We start from the raw sequence: 16,150 nt of genomic DNA on the forward strand, positions 1-16,150 counted from the left end.
ACAGAACAAATACCTCTTGATGATCCTTCTGTTCAAAGTGCTGCTGTGCCCGAGGCAACATCTCATTCTCAAGATGTTCCAAATGTAGAAAATGATGATGATAACGAAACAGGAAGTAAGTTTGGCAATGACGATAATGGGCCAAAGTTTTTTACTTTCGAACGCAGAAAAATGCTTTGTGTGGTGATGAGTCCAGTGGCTGGAAGAATGGGTTAGCCGTTATCTGTGCGCATGAAAAGTCTTTAGCCTACATAGCTGCCGTTCAGAGCACCAGAAACCTTTTAGTGGCTGCAGCTCGTATCGATGAAAACATTGTCAAGCAATTCGATGCGGAATGTAAATACTTCAGATCGGTGCTCGAACTTGTCGTTGAGGTAATCAAGTTTTTGGGCCAGCAACTAATGGACACTTATGTTTACCGAATTAAGCAAGCAATAATAAAGGCACGGAATTCATATGCTGAATACATCCCGTGCTTTCCACACTCGTTGAACTTAGCAGGATATGAAGCAGCAAGCTGCAAATCACAAGCATCATCGTTCTTTGACATTATTGAGAAACTTTACTCGTTTATGAGTGCTTCAACGCATCGCTGGTCTGTGCTTAACACCCATTTTGAAGAGTCTTAGTGAAACCAGATGGTCAGCCAGAGCAGAGGCAGCAAAAGGTTTTGTAATTGGTTTACCATGAAATAAAAAATGCTTTGGAGAATATTAGAGACGATGTCTGTGAAAGAGCAGACACAAGACGCGAAGCAGACGGTTTAGTTAAGAAGCTGAATCAGCTTGATTTTAAAATTTTGGCTGAACTCTGGTTGACCATTATGGATCGCTTCAAGGATACGTCTACAAGCCACAGATTTGGACCTTAATACAGCTGTCAGTCACTAACTGACTACATGAGCAGTTTAAGAAAAGAGTTTGAGTTGTTTGAACGTAAAGGTCAGGAGCTTACTGGCAATAATGCATACAACGAGCTAAGTGCACATAAGCGTGTTAGAAGTACTCAAACCACAACTCATGAAGGCAACAAAGAGGAAGTTAGCTTGTTACCAAGGGAAGATTTTAGAATAAGCGTTTTCCTACAAATCATAGACAGCATCTTGGCTGCTATGCAAAAGCGTCTTATTGCGTATTCAGGTGTTCGAGATTAGTTCCCTTTCCTACGCAATTAAGTTGATCTTCCTGACTCCTGTCTTTATGAAGCCTCATCATACAATTTTTTCTGTCAGATTGGTAACTTTTGCACAAGGGGCCCATAATATGTCATTAGCCTAGGGGGCCCAGATTTCTCAATCCACCACTGATTTTAAGCTTTATATTATTTTTAGAAGAATATAATTGAAAACTATTTTCATACCCCCAACTCTAGACACGTGAAACTGGCAGTTCTTTGGCGGCTGCTTCTTTATTTTCTGTTTTATATATTTGTAAAGCGAATAAACGAGGAAGGGAGATACAGAAGGAATTTTCCCGCCATACCATAAATAAACCTACTCGTTCGATAAATTTTTTTTTTAAAAAGTTAAAATTTACTTTCATATTTGTTTTCCTTGACATTGAGCAACCAAAAAAGTAAATATAAAAACATTAACTAGCGATGTTCGCTGCATTTCTTTAATTTGTGTCTTCTCGGCCGTCCGTATTTCAAGCTGGAACATTCATGAATGAGAAGTGACGGAAGTTGGAAGACAAATTTTACAAAACTAAGAAATTAACAGAGGAAATTATTGTTTAAGAAAATATTCAAGACAGTAATAAGAGTATATTACCTAGCAGTTATAAAGAAAGCCGAAGAGAGAATGTCTTCACTTGGTGTCCTACAGAAATGCATTACATCAATGCAAAGCAAAGTATACAGTATTTCGTACGTGTTCGTTCTCTGTGGTAATTTATACTTAATTATTTTTACAATATTTTCAAAAGTAAAAGAAATTTTTCAACTTCCTACAGTTTTCTATTTAAATATACTTTTCAATATCTTTTCAAAAATTGTTTACGAGGTTTCAGAATTTAAGGTTTTGGAAAAATTTTGGAAAATCCTTAAATATTTAAGCTTAACTAAAAAAGTGTTAAACTTTTGCACTATTTTTGAATTTCAAGGAAACTTCTCGCGAAAAAATGTTTTTTCTCTCTTAAAATATTCAAATAAAAAAATGTTGCTTTTTTCTCCTATTTGTTGTATCCTGCAATATCCAGTAAAGTTACGAGAACAAAATGTTACAAAAGGAATTTGGACTAATAATGACAAAATTAAGTATTGTAATAGAGATCTGGGATTGAACGCTGTCTGTGAAGGTATTGTGTTCCTAACTAACTTTAAAGATATATGAAAAATTAAATACTCTTGAAGATAAAACAAAAAACATTTTGGTAGAACTATTAATTTGCCGGCGCGTAGGGTGGGGTGGAGCAAGGGCTGCGATCGAATTTGGGTAAAATATGCTTCAATAAATACAACAATTGCTCGACTGAATGTTAAAGATGTAAAAAAAGAAACATGTTTTTAGCCTAATTACGGTAATTAAAGTAATTTAAAAAACTTAGACTTTGGTGCAAAGTGTACATGATCATAACCAAACAGTATTTTTAAAACTTCATAAAATACTCGTTTGTGCTGCGGTTAATGATGCTCAGTAATCAATATCTAAAGATATTGTTAAAAATTTGCTCCAAAAACGTGGCAAAATCTATGAAGATTTTACTCTATGAAAATTTTATTCTATGAAGGAATCTAAAGAACTTGGTTATTGGTAAAACTGATGATAATTTTGATGTTATGATTCACTCCGACTTCTGTGTTTACACGAAAGTTCAGTTTTAACTTCAGAAAACTTCTTCAGGGAAATTACACGCCAAATTACCCAATCAAATCATAGCCTTTAGATTAGGGGTAAAAACCTTTTACAGTTATGACAAAAAGCTTTTGCATTCCCATTAGTATTCCCAAACATGCTCACCTACGTCTTCAGATAACCTTTTTAAAATGACTTCATATTCTACTGGGTATCTTTTAAAATATGATTAAAGTTTCTTGAGGATAGCAAAGGATAAAGACCCCAGAAAAGTTTTCAACAACCCTTATGACAATTTTTGTTGATTATCTGCGGCATTTCTATCCATTATCTCGTGGATTTCCTCACTCTTTTAGCTTTCTACTTGAATTCCTACTCTTATTTTCTCACATAATAATATTTTTAAAAATAAGCCTTGAATCATTCTCTGATGTATCTAAGCTACCTTTCAAACGAAAAATTACAGGAAATGTGTTAATGAAATTTTTTAGAGTAAATAATACAACGGCAATAACAACTACAGTTAAGTGATTTTTTAAATACACTTGATTTAAATATGCGAACGGATTTCATGAGAAAATTAACTTTTTAAAAAACTTTTTAAAATTAACTAATCATTGCATAACAATGATTTTTAATTAATAATCATTGCAAATCTGTGGAGAACTTTTATTGTTCCCAAAGTGCTGATTAAGTTTAGGTTTCTTGTGATTTTTTGAATTAAAAAAAAATAGATTTTCCAAAAAAATATTTCTGTACTTTTTTGTGCTTTTTAACGGATGGTGCGTGGAAGTTAAAAAAACAACTTTTGCATGTAGACATACAGAGCTATAAAATTCCAGAGGAAAGAAAACCGATACATCGCATTCTTTATGTTTTTTTTGTTTTGTTATTTTTCGATTAAAAACGTTTAAGTTACTTTTTAAAAGAGTTTACATTTGAAATAAAAAATTTATGTATGAACATCAATTTATCACATCAAAAAATTTGCTGCTTTAAACACATAAAGAGTTCTATTTTAATAAGCATAAAAAATTTCGATTTATCTTTAAAGTCTGATATAAAGTGGGTTATAATTCGTTTATTATTCGTTAAAAACCGAAAAACCCAACACCGATGCTTACGCAAAGGCTTAAGCGCAAAAATTTGACCTTAATAAAGCTTATAAGATAACAAACTTTGATTTCATTTAACCGTGACGACATTTTAAAGAAAAATGGATGATTTTCAAAATGCAGAAGAGGTAAGTAAAAGGAAGCTGTATCATATATGTATAATATCAACCTTCTAGATTATAAATAAGTGATTGCAAGTGAGATAATACTCCAAATTATATTGTAGATTGTAGTAGAAAGAATATGTAAATATGTATGTATGTATGTATGTATGTATGTATGTATGTATGTATGTATGTATGTATGTATGTATGTATGTATGTATGTATGTATGTATGTATGTATGTATGTATGTATGTATGTATGTATGTATGTATGTATGTATGTATGTATGTATGTATGTATATGTATGTATTTATGTATGTATGTATGTGTGTATGTATGTATGTATGTATGTATGTATGTATGTATGTATGTATGTATGTATGTATGTATGTATGTATGTATGTATGCATATATGTATGTGTAAGTAAATGTGTCCATAAACTAGGCAATTTTTATTATACATAACATGGGAATATGGTAAAATTTGTCATATCTCAAATATATTCATATTTCTCAAAAGTTGAAAAATATAGCGTCTATTTTTTTCTCCTGTGGTCTTATATAAACCCACATACACAAACATCAAAAACTTTGAATTTTTTAATGTTTTTTTACACTTTTATTCTAAGGCATCATTTGTGGTTGAAGAAGTTAGCAATATAATAAAAGAGGTATTTGATTTTAATTTAGTTATTTAAAAATGGCCTTGATAACTCTATTTTGAAACTTTTTTTTAGCCATTTAGGAATTTTTAAGATATGAATGCATTAATTTTTCTGGCTTCACTAACCTTATCTGATAATAGGTTCCATAATGAGCAAATTTTTTGGTTTTGCTACAAAAAATTTCCAGCATATTTTTCAATCTTTTGCATATTTTTTGTTGCTTGCTGTTTAGTCTATAGAAGGTGCTATCGGAGGGAATGCCTACCAACATAACAAAGTGAACCAATGGACATCAAGTGTTGTTGAGCAGTGTTTAAATCAACTTACTAAACTTGGAAAGCCATTCAAATACATAGGTGATTTATCTTATTTATTTCTGTTATTATTATTGTTATTATTATTATTATTATTATTATTATTATTATTATTATTATTATTATTATTATTATTATTATTATTATTATTATTATTATTATTATTATTATTATTATTATTATTATCATCAGTATTGTTATTATTATTATTATTTTTGTTATTATTATTGTTATTATTATTAGTATATATGTATATATATATATATATATATATATATATATATATATATATATATATATATATATATATATATAATATATATATATATGCATATATATACATACAAGCGTATGTACGTATGTACATGCGTTTATATATACATACATACAGGTAGTCTAAAAATTATTGGCCCACCCTTGCATAACTACTTTATATTTGCTGTCATATAAAAGTTACTCAATATTAGTATCATTGTGTTTTCTGTTATTGTGTGTGTGTGTGTGTGTGTGTGTGTGTGTGTGTGTGTGTGTGTGTGTGTGTGTGTGTGTGTGTGTGTGTGTGTGTGTGTGTGTGTGTGTGTGTGTGTATTAAGAGTTTCAGCTTTTCAATTACTTTTGTTCTTGTTTTATTGACAAAACAGATAAAGTTTGTTCAAATATTACATACAAAATATATTGGCCCAGAGGAAAGGAAAGAAAAGAATTCTCTTGAAAACTTCTAGAACTTTTGTCATTTTTTCAGAATGTTATAGAAATGTGTCAATGTTACATCTAGAACCACAAATCAAAGTATAAATACATGTGGATTTCTTGATTAGATAACAATCAAATAAAATGGTGCCTAAAAACAAAGTACATAGTAATGATTTTTGAACTTTAGTAATTCTGCACCATCAGATTGGTGATTTTCAATGGGATATTGTTCTTAAGACAAATCTTCCTCCAGGGACAGTATGTTCCATAATTAGGAAATACAAGCAGACAAGTTGCATTGATAATATATTCAGGCATGTTCGAAAAAGAATAACAACCAAATATTGGATTAATTGATAGTACACAAAGTTAAATCGATCAATGTAAATCTGCAATGCTGTAAAGATTGAGGATAAGACTGAATTAGGAATATCATTACACGCCAATACTATTCTAAACAGACTTCTTGAAGCTGGGCTTTTCAGTTATGTAGCATGAAAGAAGCCATTAGTCAACAAGTTCAATTGAGGTAATTGTCTGAAGTACGCCAAAACAATTTTGAATAAGCTGATTATGTTTTGGAATACCGTCATTTGGTCTCATGAATCAAAATTTAATCTGTTCAGGTCTGATGGGAAGGTGGTGGTATGGAGGACACCCAAGAAAGAATTTGATCTGTATTGTACTCTGGCTACAGTCAAGCATAATGGGGTTTCTGTTACTGTTTGGGGTTGTTTCACGCGAAATGGAGTTGGCAAATTATATATTTTGGATCAAGCAATTTTATTATTGAGATATCTTAGAGCAGCATTTGTTATCATCGATCCAAAAATTTAATTTTGGACAAGATTTTTTCTTCCTCCATGACAATAATTCTAACCATACATCAGGTCTAGTTAAGGATTGGCTCAAGCAAGATAATTTTCAAATATTAGCTTGGCTTTTATTCTTGCTCGATCTCAATGCCATAGAACATCTATGAGATGAGATCAGATGGAGGATGAAGAAACACAAGCTGAAGAATATCCATGAATTTGGAAACCTCTTGAAAAACAAAGTTAGTACCAAATAGATTACTAGAATGCATCAAAATGAAAAGTTACCCAACGTGGTATTAGCTTTGATGAAATACCTGTTTTTGATGGATAAAACTTTTTTTCTTTCCTCTGGGCTAATATTTTTTGTATATAATATTTGAACAAACTTGTACTATTTCCTTAATAAAACAAAAACAAAAGGAATAGAAAAGCTGAAACTTGTAGTATATATACTAATGACAATAGATCACACAATGATACTAATATTGAGTAATTTTCTGCTATGATTTTTATATGACAGCAAATGTAAAGTAGATATGCAAGGGTGGGCTAATAATTTTTGGACTCACTGTATGTATGTATGTATGTATGTATGTATGTATGTATGTATGTATGTATGTATGTATGTATGTATGTATGTATTTGATTTACTTTAAGAGATCTAACTAAAAAATAAAACTCAAACCATTAAAATTTACTAATCTTAAGTGTTTGAATCTGCAGTTAAACTAGAAAATTCTGTCATAAATGCATCCTGATCATGTTAGGATACTTATTAGAAAACATTTTAGGTAAAAATGTTGCATCATGAAAAATCATGATTTTTGACAAATACCGAATTTCCATGTTTAATATGTGAGTGAGTCAGCATAGCAGGGGATGAACATTGGTCCAAAACACAATGGTTTGTAAGAAAAATGTTGACTTCTGGTTTGAGATTAAACAAATAAGAATAAAATATCCTATAAAGATAAGTTTTAAAAAAACCACTCAGTATTTTTTTAAACAAAAGGCTTCATGAATAGCAGTAAAAATTAAAATAGTAGCTTATTAAAGTGAAATTTTTAAAAATATATTTCAATCTTAAAGTGGAGTTATTTAAAAATGTTTATTTAAAACTTCAATAAAGTGGGCTTAAATGTGTGTAAAAAAAAAGCTCTTTATTAAAAAGACAACTAAGAAGTTAATTATGCTTCATTAACTTCTTTTGCTTCAAATCTTTTTTTTCATTAAAAAATATATGCATTAATGAACTTATGTATATTTTTTTAATTATAGATTTTATATATATATATATATATATATATATATATATATATATATATATATAAATGGAAAAATTAGATTTAATGTTTTTAAGACTTGGTTGCAAAAATGCTTATTAAAAAAAGTTGGTCCACTTTAACTGATGTTTTAAAAAAGGTAATTACATAGTAAAAAAAAACTCAAAACCATAATTTCAAACAAGAATTTCAAACTACATTTTCTGATATAATTGTGTTTCTTTTTTATAAAATGCTATTGCTTTTTGTAAAAAGAAAACACAATTTTATCAAAATGCTATTGACTTTTCAGAAATAATGAACTTACCATAAAAATTTATAAATCAATTAACCAATAAATAAAAAAATAACAATCAAAAGTTAAATAAACTCCAATTTAAACACTAAATAATTAGTTTACAATTAAACAAAAGTGAACAAAATAAAACAAAAAATCATTAAAAGCTGAAAAGCGAGCTGAATTTTGTTATTATTAATCAAAAATAGCATTTGTTATAATTAGTCAAAAATAAACCTGAAAGAAACATTTTAAGCTACATAAATCAATAAATAATGTGAAAAAAAACTGTTGCATTGTGGTTAGCTAATTTTAAAATATATAAACCTTAATAAATCCCTCCTTGAGTTCAACACTATATTTGACATCTTTGACATCTCTTTTCACAATATTATATTCAACACTATATTTTGCATAACATCTCAACTTGGCTATTCATAAACATGTGTGCTTTCTTGGACTTCAAACCTTAGCCAAATTGTCTTGACCAACCACCATACTCTCAGGACATTGTAGAAAATGATTTTCATTTGTTTCAGTCATTGAAGCACTTTTTGAAGGACAAATAGTTCCAAGATAAAAATCAAATGCAAAAAACACTTGCAAGAGTTTTTTGACTTGAAGAATGCTAACTTTTACCATAGTAGTATTGAATAGTAACTGGAGAAGTGGCAGGAAATTATTGACTTTGATGGAGACTATTATGATTAAATATTTTGAGTTAACTTTTTTTGAAATTTGTCAGTAAAAAATGCATTAAAATCAAAGAGCCTGCACTTTTTGCACCAATAAATAAGTAAACATTTTATTTTAGTGACCTGTGTTATAATGCAAAAGAATGGTGCTGGTCTACATACTGCCAGCTCTTGCTACTGGGATAATGGTTCAGATGGTAAGTGCAATTTTATTTTCTTCAATACCTTGCTTATTATTAATTCAGTGAAAGAAAAACTGTGTCTTTGCTTTTTCTTTGTGTATGTATGGCATCTATTTTCTTTTTTAGGGAGTTGCACTGTCAGATGGGAAAACAAGACCATGTATTGCATTGTCAGTGTATTTGGTTTGGCTATCTGATGTTTTTGAAAGTGTTTTGAAATATTTAATTGAGCATTGATAAAATTTTTCTGTATTTAACTAAAGAATATAGCGTATTTTTGATTGTATTCTTTTTATTAAAACCAAATGTTTACATTAGTGTGCCCTTTTTTTGTGTTTGAATGTTGCATCCTGCTTTTTAACTGCTTGTTCTGAAACTTCTGAAAATTTAATTTTGAACAAAAAACTGAAAAACTTTTGTTAAAATTTAAAAATTTTTTGTTCTGTATATATTTAGATATATGTGTGATATATGTATACATCTATACATAGTTACGTAAATTTAAAGCAAATGTATGTTGGCTCTTCATTAATCATTTCTAATAAATTCATGTTTATATGTATTTTATTTGTTTTTTATATTTCATATAAAAAAAAGTCATAATTTACAAAATATTTTGCGGGTTTCAGTAAAATAATCCTATCTAAGGCATTATTAGCAAGACATTCTTTTATATTAATATGATAAATAATTAATATGCCTCCTAAAAATATATTTATAAACTTTTTTTTTTGCCTCCTAAATATATACATATATATACACGAAACATTCTTTTATATTTATATGATAAATAGTTAGTATGCCTCCTAAAAAAAAAAAGTCTACAAAGAAATCAAAGAAGAAGAAAGCATCTACTGTTAGATTGAGTTTTAAAGAAGTTGTTATGGCGAAACAGTTTGATGTTTTTTTTTTTAACTTAAATCTATGAAAAATTTATAAATTTGTTAGTATACATGCATAATATCAATAACAAATAACCATTTCCAGAGAAAATTAGATTCAGAGTTTTCCTTGCTCTCATTTTGCTGTTATTTTTTGGTTTAAGTACATTTTTTAGTGAAAGGTCTTGCATAGGAAATAGAGCTAACTTTCTCTGCTTAGGCTGCAAATCAAAGAACTACAAATAATTGACATGAAGAAATATCTTGAGGAATCCCAGCTTCAAAATGCGCGGCAAAAACAGAAAGTTAGTTTTTGTAATAATTTAAAATTTTGCAGAGGTTCATCAGAGGTTTATTAAGGAAGATTTACTACCTGTAATCTTTTGTTTGTAAAATAAAACTTGTTGTTTAATGTCAATAATAAATATTCGAGTTTTTTTACTCAAGGTGTTTTTTGTGATTTACAACATGCTTCTTTTATTACAAATCATATTTGAACATCATATATTTAAAAATCATATTTGAACACCAAATTATCATGTGTACTGGAACAATGAGATTATTTCAATCTTTTTAAAGCAGATTTTCTTTATAAGTTTTTTCCAAGTTAATTTTTTATAACCTTTTTAGTATGAAAAGTTTACATTTATTTCAGAGTAAAAATTATTTTATCTAAATATTCTTACAAAATTAGTATTAATAACCAGTACATGTATTTTAGACATTTACAGTTTATTTAGGGGAGTTTGTTTAATTTGTTTTAAGCAGGTTTACTTTCATGTACTAATATTTTTTCTTTAAAGAATTTATTCCTGTTGAAAGAGCAGAACTTGCGGCTCAGGGATGTAGTTGCTCAGGCTTTTAAAATTGCTAAAGAAGAAGAAGCTATTGATTCTATACCATATAAAAAAGTTGAAGAGGCCCTCGCTGAAAAGTTTAATGCTATGAGGATTGAAGATAATCGTTTGGAAGGTAGTTTAGAAAGATAGACTTAAAGGCCAGCAATAGTCATTAAAAATATATGAAGTTCTTTTATTATACATTAGTGACATCATGACAGTGACTGAGTTATTTAATTGACCATTAGTTCTTTGAGTGAGTTTTATGTATCTTGATCTAAGCTATACTAGAATCATAGAGTTGTAGAAGAAATATAAAAAGATAGAAGTAAAAAATCTCTTCTTTAGGTTAGTGTGCAAATTATATTTTCACTTTAAATTTTCAGAAATGGGAAATGCAATTGCAGAGATTGACCAACTGACAAAGGAGTTTGCAAAAAATCTTGAACAGCTGAAGAAATATCAGGTATGATACTGTCTTAATTTTTGATTCTCTTTATATTCCATAAGATTTATCCAAAGTAATAAATTTTAAGGCTGAAGGCCAGTTTATTGATGAGAGGCGCATAGAAGATCTGCTTCATGAAATAGATGATATGGAAGCTTCATATAAAGAAATTGAAAAATTTTTCCAACACAGCTTTTCAACATACAAGCATGTGGTTACAAAACAAAATGAAGAAAATCTTTCAAAGCACAAAAAGCAGGCTTCTGAAGTAAACTTTTTTAGAAATTATTTGTTTTTTACAGAGTGTATGTTTTTGAACTAAAAAAAGGAAAGTGTCATGTAAATAATAGACCTACAAAGCTTTTATTTTAGAGTGCGTTCAGCAATTTAGAAAAACAAACAGAGTTAGAGTTTCTTGATAACAGATGGCTATTAAAAGAGGTAATTATTTAAGTTTCATTTGAAAATAAGCATAATGATTTTTTATGTATTTTTTTAAACTGTTATTTAGCGTATTCGTTTTTATTTTTATTAAGGTAGATATTCATCGCCAACATATCATCAATGTTTCTAAAGAACTGGAAGCATTGGAACGTACAAACATCGACCTAATATCAAGTCTTTTCAATCAAAACTACCAAGAATCTTGGTTTTTATTATTACTTTAGCTTCTAGATCATTTTTGTAATTTTTTACTGACGTTATTAATGCTGTTCAAATTGGTACTGTAGACTTTTATTGGACGAATTTTTAAGAAAAGAAATAATTTCTTTTAAAATCTTTTAACACATTCAATTTTTTTATAAAAACTTTTTTCAAAAGGGTATTTTACCAAAAAATACAAAGCTATAGAGATTCTAAAGAAATGCGATACAATGAAGAAAAACTTGAACAGTTAACATGTAAAGATAGCAGTGAAAAAGTTGATATGGAACCCGGTTTAATTCAGGTAGAAGCATGATAAATTAGTTATCTAGGGAAATGCTGTTGACAAGGATTCAAAAAATTGTTTTTTAACTGAATGCTATTAATTCCTTTACCAAAATGAGTTTGACAAGCATACCTCAAATATATTTCAGATGTTCATTGAAGCTAAAACTTATTTTCAACTTTTCTAGTATTTATTGACTTTTTAACTGTTTGTTATTTTAAACTCTTCATCTTGTTCTTTTTTATAACGCTTTTTTTAGCATGTCTTACCATCCGAAGCCTCGTTATGTGTGTTAGGCACCAAATTGCCTTTATATGAGTGGAAAAGTTATGACGAAGATGAATCTGAGAAGAATAACTTTTCTTCTACGCTAAAAGACAATATTTGATATCATTTTAAGTCCTTTAAATCATATTTCACTTAAAAAGCTCTTTAAAGTTGTATAAAACAAGTTTTACACTGAAACATTTGTTGTTTGTATATAAATAAGATGTTATAAATGTTGTAGTCTTTTATGTTCTCCCAACTGCGCATGACAACTTCAGTGATATAATTTTTTTTTGCTGTTATTAAAAGTAAAAAATTCTTATGTAAAATTTAATTTTTAACTTTAAACAATCTTTATATTGGAAAAAGTTTTGATTCCTAAATTTTTACTTATAAATTAACAAAATCAGAATGTAATAAAAAGTTCAGAAGCGAATATAACAAAGTCGCATCACAAAAATTATATAAACGAAATCATATCACAAGCAGTCCACGGTAAAGAACGCGCATATTATTAGGTCCGAGTGGTACTATTACACAGAACTTTGAGGTACCCCATATATCCTCATACACCCAAACTTCTAACACCTACGTCATAACCTGAGTATAAGAAAGGAATAAAAACTTATCGAACACAACCGTAAAAAGACACGCCTAACAAAATTTTAACATTATTATTACTAATTGTAATTTAAATTTTAAAGACTTTTTATTCTTCTGTTCGTCAACAATATCTGTTCCCAAATTTTACTTCTGTTTTTTTTACTAAACTAACGAGATTTATAACTTGTTGGCGTTTTAAAAAGAAAAGAAATAAGGCGTTTTAAATATAGCTTGTTTTACGGTAAAAACTAGTTTTGCTTAGTAATTTGAGTGTCATTTTTTGATATTAAATGATTTTTTTACTTGTTTTTTGAAATCCTAGAGTTTTCGTAAGAAAGGATAAAACAACATCGTGCTGTTTTTTACTTGTTTTTAATGTAACTTGATTAAATTAAGTTGCTTTGAATTCGTTGTAAATGTTTAAAAACGTTGTAAATGCCAGAACATGAAACGAGTTCATGATATTAAGATAAAACTATGCTTTGTCGTCAGGATGAATGGAGTAGTTATTTCGCAAAAACGATTTCTTGGATTTGTTTCAAATGTAATGAAAGTTCTTTTTTTTTTTGTTCTGAAAAATTCCCCTTCTAACTTGTTTCTGTTCTTCCTTTTATCTTTCTGACATTTTTCTTCTCTGACTATATTGTTCAGATTTTTCTTCTCTGACTATATTGTTCAGATTTGCCATCGTAACCATGGACTTGTAACAAGTTGCACTTTTTTGGAGAAAAAGAACTTTCTTCTCTGTAATATGGGGGGGGGGGGGGGGAGAGGGTTTCTTTTTTACAGAAATTAGATGACATTTATGCCCCAGGCATCCCAAAAGTACTTGTCAGGCCTTTGCGACCGACTGTTGTGCCCTAGGCCACTTTAGATGATTTTACCAGCTCCTTTATGCACAAAAGAATGCTGACCTGACTCTGGAGAGTAACGGGGGACCCATGTTTCATCGGTTGTCACATACCGATGCAAAAAAATCCTGTTTACGTTAACAGGTTTAAACAGTGCTCTAATTCATCAGCACGTTGTTATTTTTGTTCCACTAGAAGCATGCGCGACAACCATTTGGAAAACAGTTTTTTCTACTTAAATGTTTGTGAATTGTATTGTACTGCTTTTGGGTATCTTTAGAATGTCATCTCCGGCAAATTCACTTTAATGTTATCTGCCACAGTTTTTATGCTTTTTTATTTGATGTTTTTTGTTATAATCATTTCTAAAGCCTGATTACACGGAAAGCTTTTTATTTTATCAGTGACATAAATTTATTTAAAATTAGAATATATATATATATATATATATATATATATATATATATATATATATATATATATATATATATATATATATTCTAATTTTAAATAAATTTATGTCACTGATAAAATAAAAAGCTTTCCGTGTAATCAATATTCGCTCCTTCTGTTGAGCACTCTACTCAAGTCGTCAAATCAATGGAGAAAATAAACTTTAGATACTCAATCAAAAATATTCCAATACCATCTAAAAAAAATTACAGATTACAATTGCTAAAGAAAACTGAACTGATGATAAAAAGAATGAGATGGAAAGCAATTTATTACAACAACAAAAACTTAAAGAACAAAGAAAACAATAGGTCTGAAACTTTCGGAATTAACACCGAGAAGTGCCCACAACAAGTTAAAGAAATGACACCTTTTGAAAACGATTTATTAGATCTAGTCAAAAACATCAAGTTCCGTAAAATAAGATCCAACTTCCAAACAAAGCTAAATGATGACATAATGAACTTACGAAAATCAAATAAAACACTAACCCACGCTGACAAAACATCAAACATGTATATGTTGTCTAAAGACGAATATAATAATTTACTCACAAGTGCTATAACGTCTTCATACAAAAAAGCCGATCCAATAATAAAAGACCAAGTAAATATAGAAACCAAAAGAATTTTAAGAAACCACGAAGTTTTTAACAAAATTGAAATAAATGGAACATCTAACTGTTTTTTAACCCTGAAAGACCACAAAGAGAACTTTATAAACAACCCTACAGTCAGACTACTAAACCCTGCTAAAAATGAAATTAGAAGAATCAGTAAAAATATACTATCAAAAATAAACCATGATATCAAACGTATACTTGGTCTCAATCAATGGATATGTACGCAAAATGTCACTGATTGGTTTAAGATAATCACTGAAAAACACCTGTATAAGTTTCTTATCTTTGACATAAATGACTTCTACCCTTCAATCAATGAAAATCTTTTAAACAACGCAATTAGCTTTGCTGAGAAGCACGTAACAATTAATAATGATCAAAAAATGATTATCAAACACGCAAGAAAATCGATACTCTTTAATAACGATCAAGTTTGGGTTAAAAAGAAAAGCGGTTTGTTTGATGTTACCATGGGTGCTTTTGACGGTGCCGAGGTTTGTGAACTTGTTGGCATTTTCCTACTTTTCCAACTATCGCAACATTACAACAAAGCTGATTTTGGACTATATCGAGACGATGGTTTAGCTATATTTAAAAACACCAGCGGCACGCAAATGGAAAGAATAAAAAAGCACTTTGTTCAAATCTTCAAAGACAATGGCTTACTTATTTCCATCCAATGTAATTTGAAAATTGTCAATTATCTTGACGTCACTTTAAACCTCAATGACTGCTCTTTCCGGCCTTATAGTAAACCTGAAAATGTTTTAAGCTATATTCATGCTGAATCCAACCATCCTCCTAACATTTTAAAGCAGATCCCGCATTCCATCGAGCTACGATTGTCTGCCAATTCATCTAGCGAACAAATCTTCAGAAATTCTTCTTATATGTATGAGGAAGCCTTAGAAAAATCAGGTTACGACCAAAAGCTTATATACATCCCCAATTTACAACCTGTTAACAACAAAAGTCGTAAGCGAAGAATTATCTGGTTCAATCCTCCATACAGCAAAAATGTTTGCACAAATATAGGAAAGCGGTTTTTAAACTTGGTCGACAAACATTTCCCAGTTACCCACAAACTCCATAAGATTTTCAATAGAAATTACATTAAAGTGAGCTACAGCTGCATGCCGAACATAAAAGACATCATAAATTCCCACAACCAAAGCATTCTGCAAAAAAACCAGCAGCAAAAAAACCAGCAGCAAAAAAACCCCAACATTACAGAAAAAACCTGTAATTGCATCAATAAAACTAAGTGTCCTTTACATCAAAATTGTCTTGCAAAAAACATAGTCTACCAAGCCA

General features: G+C 29.4%; 2 protein-coding genes across 7 annotated transcripts; both read left to right on the plus strand.

The window, feature by feature from the left end:
• Positions 1-3,746: 3,746 nt before the first annotated feature.
• On the plus strand, positions 3,747-9,342 carry LOC149891284 (dynein light chain Tctex-type 1). Its single transcript, XM_090082940.1, has 5 exons — positions 3,747-4,037; positions 4,644-4,685; positions 4,912-5,035; positions 8,879-8,956; positions 9,068-9,342. Exons 1-5 carry the CDS (start codon positions 4,011-4,013, stop codon positions 9,136-9,138), a joined length of 342 nt encoding a protein of 113 aa, XP_089939066.1. The 5' UTR covers positions 3,747-4,010; the 3' UTR covers positions 9,139-9,342.
• Positions 9,343-9,611: 269 nt separating this feature from the next.
• On the plus strand, positions 9,612-12,540 carry LOC149891285 (coiled-coil domain-containing protein 83-like). Of its 6 annotated transcripts, none has more exons than XR_016451072.1 (9): positions 9,613-9,835; positions 10,043-10,127; positions 10,626-10,794; positions 11,048-11,127; positions 11,198-11,377; positions 11,482-11,550; positions 11,650-11,758; positions 11,932-12,058; positions 12,300-12,540. XR_016451072.1 is itself a non-coding variant. In XM_090082935.1 (9 exons), exons 1-9 carry the CDS (start codon positions 9,741-9,743, stop codon positions 12,426-12,428), a joined length of 1,047 nt encoding a protein of 348 aa, XP_089939061.1. In that variant the 5' UTR covers positions 9,616-9,740; the 3' UTR covers positions 12,429-12,540. The 6 variants fall into 6 exon arrangements, 5 of the variants coding, with proteins under 5 accessions (XP_089939062.1, XP_089939061.1, XP_089939065.1 ...); XM_090082935.1 differs by having other exon boundaries at positions 9,616-9,835; positions 11,646-11,758; XM_090082938.1 differs by lacking the exon at positions 10,626-10,794 and having other exon boundaries at positions 9,779-9,835; positions 11,646-11,758.
• The last annotated feature ends 3,610 nt before the right edge of the window (positions 12,541-16,150 follow it).

This window comes from Hydra viridissima, unplaced genomic scaffold (genome assembly GCF_058129835.1).
Source record: "Hydra viridissima isolate aposymbiotic clone 2 unplaced genomic scaffold, HvirCarnegie_v1 scaffold_3, whole genome shotgun sequence".
NCBI classification, from domain to species: Eukaryota; Metazoa; Cnidaria; class Hydrozoa; order Anthoathecata; family Hydridae; genus Hydra; species Hydra viridissima.

Bases quoted from the DNA above. Each gene is read 5' to 3' on its own strand.
- LOC149891284 (XM_090082940.1), top strand. From the start codon at position 4,011: ATGGATGATTTTCAAAATGCAGAAGAG. The intron at 4,038-4,643 runs GTAAGTAAAAGG...TTTTATTCTAAG, and splicing joins ATTTTCAAAATGCAGAAGAG to GCATCATTTGTGGTTGAAGA. The intron at 4,686-4,911 runs GTATTTGATTTT...CTTGCTGTTTAG, and splicing joins TTAGCAATATAATAAAAGAG to TCTATAGAAGGTGCTATCGG.
- LOC149891285 (XM_090082935.1), top strand. From the start codon at position 9,741: ATGCCTCCTAAAAAAAAAAAGTCTACAAAGAAATCAAAGAAGAAGAAA. The intron at 11,378-11,481 runs GTAAACTTTTTT...CTTTTATTTTAG, and splicing joins ACAAAAAGCAGGCTTCTGAA to AGTGCGTTCAGCAATTTAGA. The intron at 12,059-12,299 runs GTAGAAGCATGA...CGCTTTTTTTAG, and splicing joins TGGAACCCGGTTTAATTCAG to CATGTCTTACCATCCGAAGC.